This window comes from Diplotaxodon limnothrissa, linkage group LG23 (genome assembly GCF_057381915.1).
Source record: "Diplotaxodon limnothrissa isolate DT_005_m linkage group LG23, D_limnothrissa_male_GT1.1, whole genome shotgun sequence".
Taxonomy (NCBI): domain Eukaryota; kingdom Metazoa; phylum Chordata; class Actinopteri; order Cichliformes; family Cichlidae; genus Diplotaxodon; species Diplotaxodon limnothrissa.
The window spans coordinates 43,284,271-43,299,293 of NC_140617.1; the positions used below are offsets into that span (position 1 = coordinate 43,284,271).

Below are 15,023 nucleotides of genomic sequence, written 5' to 3' on the forward strand. Positions count from 1 at the left end.
CAGCTTCACAGGAAGCCCAGTAAAGGGTTAAGAGTTCAGTACGCCTGAAATAAGCCAGATCGTCTGACCACGTCTGAAAGCAGACTACCTGGCACAAGAAGCCGGCCGTCATAGGCTGCGTCTCACTGTGTCTCAGTGCAACTGTACAAATGGAGATAACGGCACACACTTCAGGCCCAGCTCGACTCAAAGGCTTTTTCCCTCCTTCTGTACATGAAACGTGATTGAAGTAGTTGTGTGAAGAAAGAAACACGAGGACATAAGGGAGATGCTGAAATTCTGTTTGACAATCCAGAAAGACTTTACTTTTTGCTTTTCTTTTTTTTTTAAGCGTCTTTTGTGCAGCCCTTTTGAGATGATACATCGTGGGCCACTTACTGCTTTTTTCCTGCAGATGATCATTACCTAATTGCAAACAGTTTGACCAAATCTTTGTTTATTAAAAACACAAACTAGCTTATTTTACAGTCTGTTAGATCACCCTTAGAGCAGCTTTCTTTTTTTCTTCTTTTTTTTTGATGCCGTGCTTACATGCAGTGAAATTATGGAAATAGTTGTGTGCACGTGCTTATGTAGCAGCACACACTTCTTCTTTTTTTCTCCTGTTTCTTCTGCTGGCTCTGTTTGTAGTACACAGGAAGCTTAAAGGCAGTGTTTAAAGCTTGTCAAGTAACTGTTGAGAGAGTTCACGAGTTCATAAAAGAGGGGTAGGAAGGTCTGGACAGCGGTCTAGATTCAGAGGAGGAACAGCTGTGGGCAAGAGGCTGTGCGTCACCCTGCTAGTGGGGGATCAGTTACTCCTAGAGCCCCTCTCGTGAGGAGGGGGCGGGTGGAGGCCTCTCTCTGGTGATACCGCGTCCTCTCCAAAGGCACAGCTTGAGATGCGTTCACATTTCCGAGTGCCTTTTTCTGCCGTTTATTTATGGCTGTGTAATAAACAAAATAATCTTCTCAGTCACTAAGTATTTTAAATCCCCTCTCTTCCTACCTCCTTCCCTCCTTCCTTCCCCTCGTTCTCCGTCCGCTCCACCATCAAGAACAAAGAAATAAAGGAAGGAGGCTAACTGAGAAAGCGGAGGCTTTCTAATTATAGCTCCGTTCCTCGAGTAGCGGTGTCGTCGCTGAAACAAGCAACCGGAGTTCATGCATCAGAATTATGCAAAGCGCGTCTTTGATCACTCACGGCAATGTCAGACTGTAACCTGGTGCTATCACAGCGTCAGAGAAATGCCTATCTTCTGACTGTCAGCTAGCCACTTTTTAAATGATGTCATTATATAAGAGTGTAGCTGTAGTCATTATGCAGTGGATTAACGTCTTTTTAAAAATCTTTTCACATACCGAAATGTGCTATTTTTACTCTTTTTTTTTTTTTTTTCCTCGCAGGTATTCAGGAAAAGTGTGTTTGGCCAACAAATTAATGTAACATTGAATGGAATCACTTTGTTGAACATATAACCAGGACATACCAGAGAAAGGTGGCACTCAAAGAATAGAAACCCATGGTCACTGTCTCAGTCACTGTGCCCAAAGAGTCAAACCTGAGCTGTTTCCCTGGTCCGCAGGTACAGCAGAGCTGCACGACAGGCAGACATGATATCATAGTAAAGATGAAGCAAATGTACTAATCATCTTTAATGGGTGACTGAAGCTATATCGTGGACTATCATGGCATTTGTTTAGTGCTCTGTTGGGTTGACACAGACACGTCAAATGTATCAGCACTTTGAGTTGAGTTGGTAATTAACCCTTTAAAGCCGGTCAGAGCAGCACGCTCCATTTTGCGTAACTATTTTTAAATCCCGGTAGCACTGCAACCACGTAAGCTAGCACAATAATTTTTTTTGCATATGAAACCGGAGGAGTTGTACTTACATCTGATGCCATCAGCTTGTCCTCGGTCACAGTTTCCTTCCACATATAGCTTTGCAAAAACTGCATAAAAAGCACTTGCACCAACAAAAACATAATATTCCAGAAACACGTTTCTGGGATGCTTAGAAGTCATATTGCACTGGAAATAGTTTATTTTGATGCATATGCTGTTTTTGTGCAAATTTGCAGTATAATATTTATTTTCATTTTTCCTGCAGTATATAAAAATTGGTGTATTTCAAAAATAAAACTATGAAAACACTCAAAATAAATTTCCTGTGGTGGGAAACTATTTTGTGCAACTTTTTTGTATTTACAGTTTTGAGGGATAAGCCTCTTAAATTTCTCTAACTAGAAATATATGTTAAAAAAACAAAAACGATTTTCAATTTTTTTGTAGTTTATTGCACTTAATGCAGACATATTATTAAAATTTGGGCTATAATGGTTGTATTGATGTATAGCAACTTGAAATGCTCCCAAAAATGGCACTACAGCATGTAAAAATATAATATGAGCTCTGGCGGACTTGGTTCTATGGTAGGTCTTAAAGGGTTAACTTATATTATCGTGTTTGCACATGTCTAGTGCGAGTATGAACTTGCTGAGGCGGTGGGGTTGTTTTAAAGTCCCCAGGCTGTTTCTGAGCTTTTTAGATCATCCGGTCAAAGGATTGACGTGGTCACGCTATAGGGAGGCGTCTGTCATCCTGTCTGTCCATTGTTCACAAGAATAACTACTCTTCCTGGAGTGTTGGTCAGCTTTTATTGAAATGCAAGGATCACCTAATGGATTTTGATTATATTGTGGTCAAGGTCATATTTGTCATTCTCTGTGGATTTTAATTCTCATTAGTTTATGCAAAACAGCCAAACCAGTGACAGGGAAACTTCTCACCTTTTTTTCTGTGCTTCACACATTATAATAACCTGTGAACTGCGGTGGATCGTGGGCTGGATGAGCTACAGCGTCACCAGTGTTCTGGTTATCAGAGTTGTCTGGTGGCTCCATGCTTCGTAGTTTTTATGTGGTTGTGTTTAGATAGGAGTTTCCAGATACCATTACCAAGGTGGCTGCTTGGGGTGTGCAGTCTTTCTTTCTGGGATTTATCAATACAATGGCACGATTTACACAAACATTAGCAATCAAATGGTAACCCAACCAAATTCTACCACTTTTGAAAAGTTAAACTAAAAGTTGGTGTATCTGACATGCAGTAATAATGATACATTTAAAAAAACCAACCACACATTTCTAATAGGAGCACCTACCATTGTAGCAGGATATAATGAAATAAAAGGAACAGCAAAATAAACCTTCCTAATCTCTTTAAGCTGAAGTCTCTGTATGAAATATGCCTGTGCCTGAGATTATTATAGCTCATTTGATGACATCATAAAGATCCAAGACTAGAGAAAAGTGCTCGAAACTAGTCATTTAGAGGTGTCTGATGAGTCCGCCGCCTCTAACACTATTTATACAGTAAATAGCATGATGGGTCCTCTGTTCTATAAATTATGAGTGACCACTTTTTTTTTCTCTCTAAACAACTAGAAAACTTAATTTGAACTTTTCTTTCACTCCTCCTTTTCCTTCATTTAAACCAGTTCTGAGCGCAGGGCGTGATTCTTCAGGTCACTTTGAGTCCACCGCCCAGGAGACCATCATTCATATCATACTCATCATTCATCTTGCACAGGAACTCTTTCCATGTTTTTCTTTGACTGAAGCGTGTGCTGGTGGGATCCCTGACCTAATATGGGGATCAGGTTTGGAGGAGCAGGCCTCGGTGTATTTCACCGCGCCTGTGCTCCAGAGTCTCAGAGGAGTATTGGCTTACTTTTAGGCAAGCCTCGAGGTACATTAGGTTTGAGAGGGGAAAACAGCTTGAAACACTTAATGTGATGGTGGTGATTGTTCGTAAATACTTACAACCCTTCTGTTAGTGGTGAAAGTTTTATCGGGGCAAAACGGGTACGACCATCCTGAAGTGTCCTGGAATAAACTTGAAGAAATGTGATCTTGTCTTTAAAGTTTGATTAGCTGTAACTCTTTGTCATTAACTTTTTTTACTAGGAGAGGCAGAAGTGAGGAAGGACTTGATTATTTTCTTGATTAATCATTTATCCTGTTAAACACCAGCACAATTTTTTTTTCTCCATCCTAGATCACAAACACACGGACCAGCAGCCAGTTCTCACAGTCAAGCAGACCAGATTGTCACATTATAATTTTAGCCTTAATTTTGGCATTTTTTATCTGCGCTGTAGCAGCTTTGAGGAGACGTAGCTTTCTTGAGGATGTTACAGGGTAACTCGGCCCTGTCTCCATGTCAGAACTTTGAAGTCTTCGGTCGATTCTGGTCAGTGAGTCTGGAGGGTGTGTGTGTGTGTGTGTGTGTGTGTGTGTGTGTGCCTAATGTGTGTGAGGTCAGTCGACCCGCGGTGTCACCTCCTGTTTCCTCCTCTTTGGTTGGATGGAGAGCTCGGCTACTTGTCTTTGTGCAACAATATCAGTGCCCTCCCTCTAGGCTGTCTCAGTGCATCTTCATCATCACCTTCATCATCGCCGCCATCAATTGAGTCAGATTTAACAGTGTGAAGGGAAGCTTTATGACTTTATGTGAGCGTCGCATTAACTCTTTAAAAATGACCAAATCTTAACTGATTTCTTTACCTTGATATCAAAGATTCTTCTGATAATTGAAAGTTGAAAAGAAATGATTTGCACATTATTGTACATTGTTTACATAAAACAACTGCATATTACACAATAACGATAATTTAACCAGTACAAATGTGGCTAACTCCACTGAAATCAGGCTCTGCACACGACAAAAGCGGCTCCTCTCCTCTAAATGAGAAGCAGTAGAGTTGATTTGCCAAAATTACATCCTAGTGTCCAGTGTGTCCACTTCTCCACTAACAGGAAGTGATTGATTTAGACTTTGGAGAGAGGACGGCCGGGGAGGAAGCGCGCTGCGACTTCTAATCTTGTGCTCTTGGAAAAGCAGCACCTCAGAATAAAAGTGCAGTTTGCTGAAGTTCTGCTGTTGTTATTTCAGCATTAAATTTAAATTCTCATGAATAAAATCTGCATGTTTAGTGTGGTTGCGTTACCATTCAAGAAGGTTTAAAGTAGAATTTGTAAGTTCATAAAAGCAGAATAAATCCAGAGAATATGGAGGCAGAAAAATGATGATACTCATCAAGCTGTACAGCGGTGCGTAAAAACACGCGCTTACAAATGGTAATTTTTATTGGGTTTATGTTGATAAATCAATATAGTTTTGACAAATAAAAGCAGCTTACACTTAAAAATATTTCTAAATTGGACCATCGGACGATCGGATACAATCATGCTAAAAAGAAAGTACACATTATGTCAGGTTTTAAGGTTTTATAAATCGGACTGTGAAATGAGGTTAATTCACCTTCAGATGAACAACAACATATGACATATTATACTTTATTATTTATTTAATAAGAATTAAGCCTTAATACAGAACCAGCCCCTCATTATTCAGTAGTTTGTAGAACCACCTTTAGCAGCAATAGCATGAAGTGTTTATTTCCTGTGTGACTTTGTCAGTCACATCATGGTGAAGGAGTTTTGATCCACTCCGCTTTAAAAGATTACAGCATGTAATCGGGTTCAGATCTGCACTTTTTCAGCCATTCTGTTGTAGATTTGTTGCTGGACTTGGGATCATTTACCTGCTGCACGATCAGTTTAAGCCAAGCTTTAGTTGTCAGACAGGTGGCCTCACATTTGATTGTAGACTACTTTGATATATAGAGGAAATCATGGTCGACACAATGACTGCAGGGTGTGCAGGCCCTGTGGCTGCAGAACAAGCTCAAACCATCGCGCCTCCACCACCGTGCCCGGCAGTTGGTATGAGGTGTTTGTGAATTATGTCCAAGCATCTCCACTTTTCTATCTAAAGAATGGTTTCCGTAGGTTGCTACGCTTTGTTACATTTTAGCAAACACATACTTTTTCAGCTTTCTTCTAATTGTATCGTCAACAACTTTGCCATTTAACATACTGAGAGTCTGAGATGTTTCCCTGTGCATTGCCCTGTCTGACCTTGATGGGAGTTTGCAGGACATCCGCTCCTGGGATGATGGTTATTAGTAAGAATCCAGGTTTTAGTCTCTTCCGCACAGACCACTCTTCAGAACATGGTCAGAAATGTTTTAATGAAAATATAAACGGCAGCATTTGCCTCAAAAACTTTACATCAGTCTGACTACGTGTGGGATAAGGTGACATTTTGCCGTCAGTGGAGCTAAAACTTCAAAAGAAAAAGGTACACGCTTTAGGGCTCGTCTTTGAATGCTGCTTTAACCTCCTAAGACCCGAACTCTTCCACGGCATGCATTTTTAATTTCTCTTTGATATTTAGGCACATTGGGGCCCGATAAATGTAAAAACAAAGAATTACCAGATTTTTTTTTTAACCTTATTTTTGTTTTTATGAAAAATCAGAGCCACATATGAGGATATCCGTTTAAAATTTTGATAGAACAGTAGCAGTATAATGTCCTCGTAAGTGGATATCAGACCAAATTGAGTATTTTGGTCTAAATAACCCAAAATAGGAGGTTAATTTCAAAAAGTGGTTTATGGTGTGATATTGGAAGGGGTGATGAGATTTCCTGCTAAATCGAGATTATTTTTGAAATGTTCTGGTCTTGCTGTACTGTACATACTGTACTTTTTGGGGGGCCCTCTGGTCATCTTCTGGTGTGGCGTTCAGTCACACAAAACCTTGACTATCTACAGCAAAACTTAATGAAATTTCAGCCTAGTGTCACACACAGGAGGGCAAACAGTTTTCAGGTGATGACCAATATTGAGACCTGGGGGTGCTAAACTTGATACCAAGGTCGGTGTTATTACTATCGCCGCTGCTGCTCACGCTACTACTGATTTTTAATGATGTAGCACTTGAATATTAAAGCCATTAGGGAAGAGAGGGAGAGAGAAATTGAGATGTGATTCATTTCTCTGCTCTGGCTGAGTTCACTCCTCTTCTCAGTTTTTTTTCTTCTCTTCATTATATTCGCTGCATCCATTCTCCCCACCTCTTTCTTCCTCCCCATGTCTGTTTCTTTCACTCTTTTTTCATAATTGTTTTTCATCATCATTTATCTTATTCTTTCTTTTTTCTTTTTTTACCCTGCAAATGTTCCTTTTATTTTTTCATCTGTATCCTCTATTTGTCTCCTAAATGACAGAGGATGACTAAGACTCCATGGGGTTTTTATTGTGCTTCAGTGTGTGTGTGTGTGTGTGTGTGTGTGTGTGTGTGTGTGTGTGGGAGGTAGAGTGCTAATAGTCTCGCTCGCTCTCTCTCTCTCTCTGACAGACTAATGACTAGTTTGTGCTTCTGTCTCTCACGCTCGCTCTCTCTCCCCTTCTCTCCCCTTCTCTCTCCCTCTCTCTCTCGCTCTCTCTGAAATAATTAGCTCGCTCGCCCCCTTTTCCAAAGATTGCATCTATTATCACGAATTCTATCAAACTCTCGTCCCCGTTTTTATTTCTTTTGTCATCGCTGTCGCCCTTTTATGATGCGTGTCCGTCTCCCTGTCTTTTTATCTTAATGTGGGAAAAGGAACGCCGGCGTTTATAATGTGGTGATAATGGATTTATTCTGCTTTCTAGATTTCCTCCTCTCTTCTGTTTGTTATCGTAGTGAAATTAGGGCTGTGCTGGACCTCAGAAAACACTCAGTTTCTACAATGAAGTCGGTACAGTAGCGCTTCTCTGTAAGTGTTAGGCTGGTTAAAGTCGATGTTAGCCAGTGTTAGTGACTTAAAGGCTTAAAGAAATACTTAAAACTGAGCTGGGGTGTCGTGATCAGCGGCAGTAACACACACTTCAGCTGCCGTGCCTTCTCTGACTCTTCTGTCAAATAAAGCGACTTTGTTCTCCTAAACGGCTCGTTGGTTTGCGCTTGATCTCTTACTGGCTTCAAATATGTCACATCGCTGCAGTAACGCTATCTTTTAATGGCACTTCTAATGTTCTTTATTAACTGACACATACAGTATTTTGCCTTTGAGCTTTCTTTTGTAGTTTGTAAGGTTCAGGTTGAAGGTATTTGAGAGACGATGGGATTGGTTGGTATAAGCACGTTAACACGACGTGCGGATATTGTTAAATAAACGCTCAGTTTTGTATTGAATGGAAGTACTCACTGAAACATTACCACCAAAGAAAACCTGTATAATACTGATCTGTGTTCAGGTTGTACAAAGTGTGTCCATAGTGGGTTTAGCCTTGTTTGGCAGTCCAGCTGTGTCCCATCTAAACAGACCAAACGAGTTACACAAATTTCAGCATAGGTTTAAAAAAATGGTTTTAAAGGTGTTCAGAGGTTCAACACTTAGCTAATAGTGCAGTTACTGAATGTCAGAAACTACACTGCACTGCACATTCCTAATATATGTATGAATGATTAGTTAATATCTAATTTGTATATTTTCTTCTGTCTGTATTTTGAATATATTTACACACAGGCGGGGGGGTTGAATCTAATGCACAGAACTTTTGGATCTAATATGCCAGAAAATGAAGATCTTTGAACCTGGTTTTATCCTTAAGTTCGTATTTTGTATATTCAACTATTTAAAATCCCAAAAGGTTGATTCTGTTCATCTGGACGCGGCTTTTTCTGAAAACGCTGCGTCCAGATGAACAGAATCAACCTTTTGGGATTTACTTGGATGATTGAGAATGCATCAAGACTATTTAGATACTAAAAAACGTATATATTGATGTCTATTAGTTAAAATCATCACCACTCTAAACATCTTAAAAGTCCATCACAGCTTCACTTAAATTTGTTTCTGTGTGTCTCTCAGACGACCTGGCGTACGAGGTGAAATGGTTTTTCACCCGGCTGCGCGGCGGACCCGCGTCGGTCCAGGTGGCCAGCGTTGACCGCTTTGGCGTTGTGAGAAAAATCAACCGTAATTCATCCAGCGACGTTACAATAGAGCGCAAAGACACACACACCTACCTGCTCAACATATTTGGCACTCAGGACAGGTGAGGTGCAAACGAATGATTTGTCTGTTTAATCCCTTTTTGGCTGAGAGACTTGCACAGCACCATGACCGTCATCACAACAGCCTGTGTCCTCTGTGGTTTCCAGTGACAGTGGGGAGTATTTCTGCTCCGTCACTCCCTGGTACCTGTCGGCCTCAACGGGAGCCTGGACAGAAGCTCAAGAGCTGACATCATCCAAAGTCTTCCTCGCTGTCAAATTTGCAGGTGTGGTGCAAAAGACACGCAGTTACGTTATAACATGAACACATTGAAACATAAAAGTCTATGATATATGTGCGTTATTTTGTTATACGTAACACCAATTCTCTTGTTTCCTCTCTCCTTCTGCAGTTTGGGACTCCCTAAAGTTACCTCTCTTATATGGTGCATCAGCCTCACTGGGTAATATAGTCATTATATGTTTGTTGTACTTCAGAGACTTTGCTTTAGGCAATCTTTAATTGTCTATATCCTTTTCTTTCATCTAGATGACATATTTTTAGGGATTTAAGATTTAATTATGGATTCATTTTTCCACAGTAATGCCTGATTATCTCCAAGTCCTCTAAGTGAACTTGTACTTTTTACCGCTCGGCCGCAAAAGGCTGATGGGGTATTGTTGTCAGGTCACAGGCAACGCGGACACCCAAGTTTTTGCGATTCGATAATGAGGCGACGTAGGATATTCAAATTGATACCATAGATGCATCTCTTAAAAGGCTCGGACGAGTTTGAGTCCCAGTGACCTTGACCTCAAGATGATCTCAAGACCTGGGAGGTCACTAAATCTTCTAGAAAGCTGAGGGGTAGCACTGGAAACTTTTTTTTTAAATTTGTGACTCAAGCAGAGAAGCTTTGATTCACAGTAGAAAATAATCCTTATGTATTTTATACCGAGCCCTGGTGCAGCGCCTCAATCTATCCTCTCTAAAGCAAGGTGTTTTAGTGACATTTGGCCTTCTTTTAAGATAACCTTCTTCTGATTGGCTACCCTTTGCAAACAGAAGGCCACTCTCTATGATATCATTGAGAGCCAAAAGTAGAAAAAAATGTTTAGACCAGTCTAAAGCCTGGCCTTTTAGCCCATGGGAATTACTTCTACACTTTGCTTGTGTTGAGTATGAGTAACCACTGTTGTGACTGTATGTTTATGCCAGAAAACGAGGAAAAACGCAGAAATCACCAACTCCTGAGTGCAATTCGGTATTTCTTCGACTTTGACAGCTGACTAGCTGTGCACCTAAACAGTACATCGCAGCTTTCTGGTTTCCTTGTTCTCCTGTACTGTTCTATAAAGCGTCCTCTTGTGTTATGTGTATAGGATTGTGTGTAGACATTTATGAAAGTGTGTTGTGTTGCTGTTGCAGTGCTGAATGACAAGCTGTTGTTGTCTGATTCTGAAAGAGGGCTAACTAAAATGTTGACTTAGCATGAAGAAAATGTTAAATGTAGCCAAGCGCAGCAGAAAAATGTCTCTGGAAAGTGAGAAAAGCTCGGCTCACTGATGCTTGCTGTCAGCGAGGGCGTCCTTGCTAAAAGTGCTGGCCGACAGACTCTTTTGTGTTTTCTTTTGTGCTGCACTGCACTTCGCTTGCTGACGGTGTTCGTCTCTATTTAGGACACATTTCTGATAGCTGGCGTTGTCCGTGCACTGCGGACAAGAGTTTAATCAAAATAGTCAGTAGAGTACAATTTAATTTGCCTTAATTAGCACTGATGGGGATTTTGGAAAGCAAGGATGGGCTTTTGTGTTTGCTCTTCACATAAAAATCTGTGTTTTTATTAGTGATTGTTGCAGCAATGCTAGCAGCAGCTTTGCCACAGAAGTGATTATAGTCCTGACGTAGCCGTAGTCTTCTCGGTGCCACATGAGCTGGAGACGAGGGAATCCCTGCATGTCAACTTTTAGGCGCTTGAACCAGTGCCTTAAACAGACAAGAGAAGATTGGAGTAATGAGACCTTAATCAGAGTTAAAGCTATCTGTCATGTGCTCTCTACCTCCGGAAGTCGGTCCCTTTTCCCAGCACTGGCCAAGAAATTCTTTTGTCAGATTTGTACAGGGCTGTGGTTTAGTGGTTAACGCATTCAGCTTGCATGCAAAAGGTCCCTGTTCAATGGCCAAACTCAATCCTGGATAAAATGGGAAGTCTGTGTCTGGAAGGACTTACAAAGGGTATAAAATGTGTAGCAAATCAGTCAGTACCTTGTGAAATAAAGGAGCAACCAAAAGTACCTTATTCTTCTGTAAATTTGAAGTGTGTGTGAAGACTAATATTAGCCACTGAACAGGGCCAAAACATTAAAGACACTGTTTTTAGAAGGTTGCTAAAGTTATTCGCTTTTATTGTATTACTAGTTAAAATGGTACTCATGAATAAATGCATCGATAGAAATGGTAGCATTAAGAATCGTTGGATTGGAATGGTTTTATTGGTGTCGGTAACATGGTGCCTGTTCTGGTTTTTCCAGGTGTCGGCCTCTTCTCTCTGGTCCTGGGTCTGGTTTGCGCCCAGTGCTGCTGCCGCAACACCGCACACCTTCCACGCTCACGCAACAAACTCATGGACCTGGAGATGGACTGACAAACACTTTCCCCCGCGCCCTCACACTGCAGCGCTCACAGGAAGCACCACACGCATAACAGACACACGCCCATAGACGATTTCTGGGACACCCAGTTGTTCCCGGGCGACGGGCGTTGGGATTAAAACGCATTTTCGCAGTGCTTTAAAAGGTGCTCAGGACTGTTGTTTTTTTCAACTCTGCAGTGTAGGAGCAGGGGACTTTCACGCTCACCAATGGGGAAAAAATAGCCTTTCAGACTTCTGTTTCTATGAAGAAATCTTGTGGCACTTCTAGAGAATTTTATGCAGATAAATTTGTGCCCTGCCGACACCACCGCCGTACAAGAAGCTCTGAGGGATCCAGAGCTTAATATCCGAGGAACAGGAGACTTCTGAGACATCACTGCCACTTGGGAATAAGGGATCAGTAAACAGATCTGCTGCCTCTATAACCACTAGGGATAACAAATGAAGTGCTCAGGCCTGACTAAATGCTTTTTTAGGTTTTCTTTTTTTTACTTATCCTGATGCCAAGGCAACCAGTAAGCAACGTACCAGTGAATCCCACTATAATCTCTTTTTGGGGAAGCACGTAAAATTCATGGGTTCTTTGGGGTTGGCGAGACTGGAGTGCCATTACTTACTATGAATCTGCACAAGGTTAAAAGACATAATATATCCCTACTTAAGTCACATGGGAAACATCTGCTGAAGGTGTTCTGGCATTGCGCTACCACCCCAAAGTATTCCCACCTTAACACCTGGACTATATTTACCTTTATTCTCAACTCTAGTTTTTTGAAAATTCAGAGATTTAAAAGAAATGAGACATTTTTAAGCTTTACACAGAGATATGCAGTGTGTTTGTGTGTGAGATATACTGTACATGGTGCCAATATTTTGAACTAATGGAGGCGTGCTTGGTTCGTATTGCCACATCAACACTTGAACTGCTGCTCAGAGCGGCAACAGCAAGCACTCTTCTTTTATAAATATTCAAAAATGTATCCAGCTGTTATTTTTGCCCGGGTCTTGTGTGTGTTTCGTACACTGTGTGAGTGCTGTGCTACAGTATGTGAGACAAAGAGTTGCATGTACTGTTTTGTAATAACAGTATGATGTCATTCATGAGCAACACAAGGCGTTTGTTTTTTTTTTTGGTTTTTTTCTCCCCCACGGTTACATTTTGATCACATCAAAGCTTCCTACATCTAGATTTGAAAAGCTAGCTGTCACCTCGCTATGGCAGACTCAAGTTTGTTCGTACTGTGAACAAAATGACAAAAATAGTTTGGGTGACGTAAGGAACTTGGTTTCTTCCGTGGTTTGAAGTTTTCAATAAAGTGATGCATGTTTCTTAGCTTTGGGTATAAAAGGAATAGTCGAATAACTTGGGAAACGTGCTTAGCTTGGTTAGCTTAGCATAAAGGCTAAAGGAGGGGAAATGCTAGCCTAGCTTGTTCAGAAGTGAAGCAGTTTGCTCTGAAAGAACTTACTCTTCCCTCTATATTTAACATTTCCAACCATTTTGCATAACCAACATAAATGAGACTCTGATATTGTTGCTAAGCATTTTATGTCACTTTTGGTTTAGCTAGGATAGCAGTTCTCCTCACAAACAATATAAAATATGGACGTAGCTACTATGTCATCCACTGGTTTCTGGAATCCCATTTTGAAGCCTTGAGATGAGCATTTCTACTGTTGCTGTGTTCATTGCAAAAAAAAAAAAAGAAGAAATAGTTGAGACAAAGAAGGGTGGGGCCAACTGTGAACCTGTACCGTTATTGGCTAACAACTTGGGAGTGGCAACTTATTAGCTAAGAGACGTGTGGTTCATTCCACAGATAATGTTCCATGAAACACAGCATGACCAGAAGTTACAAAATATAATTTTTAAATTTTAATTAATCAATTTTGCAGCTACATCTATCGCCATCTGGTGGCCTTCAGATAGAATGCCGGTTTAAGGCACTTTTTCCAAACAGACAGCTAACAGCTACATCCATGTTTTATGCTGTTTGTGGTTCCTTTACACACCATGAAGAAGCTACAGTGTAGCTAAAAAACAGACCAGTAAACTTCCAGTTGTTCAAGACGTGTCAACAACCAACGCGTGCATTATTTTCCCTTTGATATGTTTAGGTTCTGATTTTTCAACAGTCCTGCTGTTTTCCTTGCACCTGCTTGATAAAACTCTAAAATGTATTTCTATAAACAACAACAAAAAGAAACCTGCAATAATCTGCAATAATCAGCCAACTGGCAAAGTTAGCTGTGTCCAACTCGCATCAGCTGACATCTGTTTAGTCTCTGTGGAGTTTTTATCGCAAGTGAATGAACTTGCAATGACGGGTGTGTCGTGCCGACTGCTGTGGGAACACACACATACTTGAAGCAACCACACACACAGAAAATGAGGAAGTTTGTGTCCAAACCCAGCAGGATCCAAGTGGGCCTGTTGGGTTTTTAGCATGATGTGCCAGCCGGTTTTCTCCTGAACTGGCTGGGGTTGAATCAGGCTTTGTTTGATGTGTTTTAAAGAGAGTTTTAAGCAACTTTACGAGCAATATGAGGCTGTAGTCGGGTCACAGCTCCCAGAAAGCTAAACTTCTATTATTCACTCTTAATCAGAACTAAAACACTGTTAACTCAGGCAGCCAGTGCGGAGCCATTATCCAGTCACAATAAACAGATGCCCATCACCGTGTTTCTGAGTTAATGTTTTCATATCACATTTTTTCTTTTAACTGAAACCGAAACCAGTGGTCTGCATCATTTCCACATGCATCTTCCCGAAATTAGAAAAACACTGGTGAGTGTTTTGGCTTGGCTTAAGGAGGCTGGTTATTTCAGAAACTTCCAGTGTGGTTCCTTAAATCCTCTCCATGATTATACTGGTGCAGTATTCAGAACAATTTCTTCCACTATCATTAACATACACACACCTACACATTCACAGGTAAACAATATCACTCTGTGCCAGTGAACAAGACCTAAACAAGAAAAGTAGCATCAGTACACATCCCTGATCATGTGATTACATCACTGCAAGACCTCCCCAGTGTCTTTTTATTTTGTCATTTTATTGCAATTAGTATGATGACTCATGATGATGTTTTTTAATAAACAGATTTGTAAGATGTATTCATTCTGACAGTTGTTTCTGTATCGTCTCATTTTATTGTGTGGTGCTTCATGAGGATGATTTCGGTATTGGTCCGTTCCATCTGTCACCTAGGTTACCCTTGTCTTCACTCCAGCTCTTTATGAGCACAGACATGACTATCATGACTATTTTAAGGTTTAACCCCAACTAAAGTTGTTTACGAAGGGGGGGAACTATCCATTGGAGCCAAAACGGTTTTTAATGCTGGAAAAATGGCATTTTAACCTGGGAGTCTGGACGATCAGCTATTTGTTGGAAGCAGTCTTAAGTGGCCATTAAACCTACGATTTTGGCACATCGGCATTGGATACATTTTCTGTCACTGGCTAGACAAAAAAAGAAAAAGTCTGGG

General features: G+C 40.8%; 1 protein-coding gene across 1 annotated transcript in view; it reads left to right on the forward strand.

Annotated features, from left to right (window-relative positions):
• The window catches only part of ptgfrnb (prostaglandin F2 receptor inhibitor b), a 77,707-nt gene extending 63,144 nt beyond the window's left edge, over positions 1-14,563 (forward strand). Inside the window, exons 12-15 of the mRNA XM_085349006.1 lie at positions 8,751-8,937; positions 9,044-9,162; positions 9,289-9,339; positions 11,408-14,563. Coding sequence (XP_085205132.1) covers positions 8,751-8,937; positions 9,044-9,162; positions 9,289-9,339; positions 11,408-11,520 — 470 coding nt within the window. The 3' untranslated portion in view covers positions 11,521-14,563. The remainder of the gene's footprint in view (positions 1-8,750; positions 8,938-9,043; positions 9,163-9,288; positions 9,340-11,407) is intronic.
• Positions 14,564-15,023: the final 460 nt, after the last annotated feature.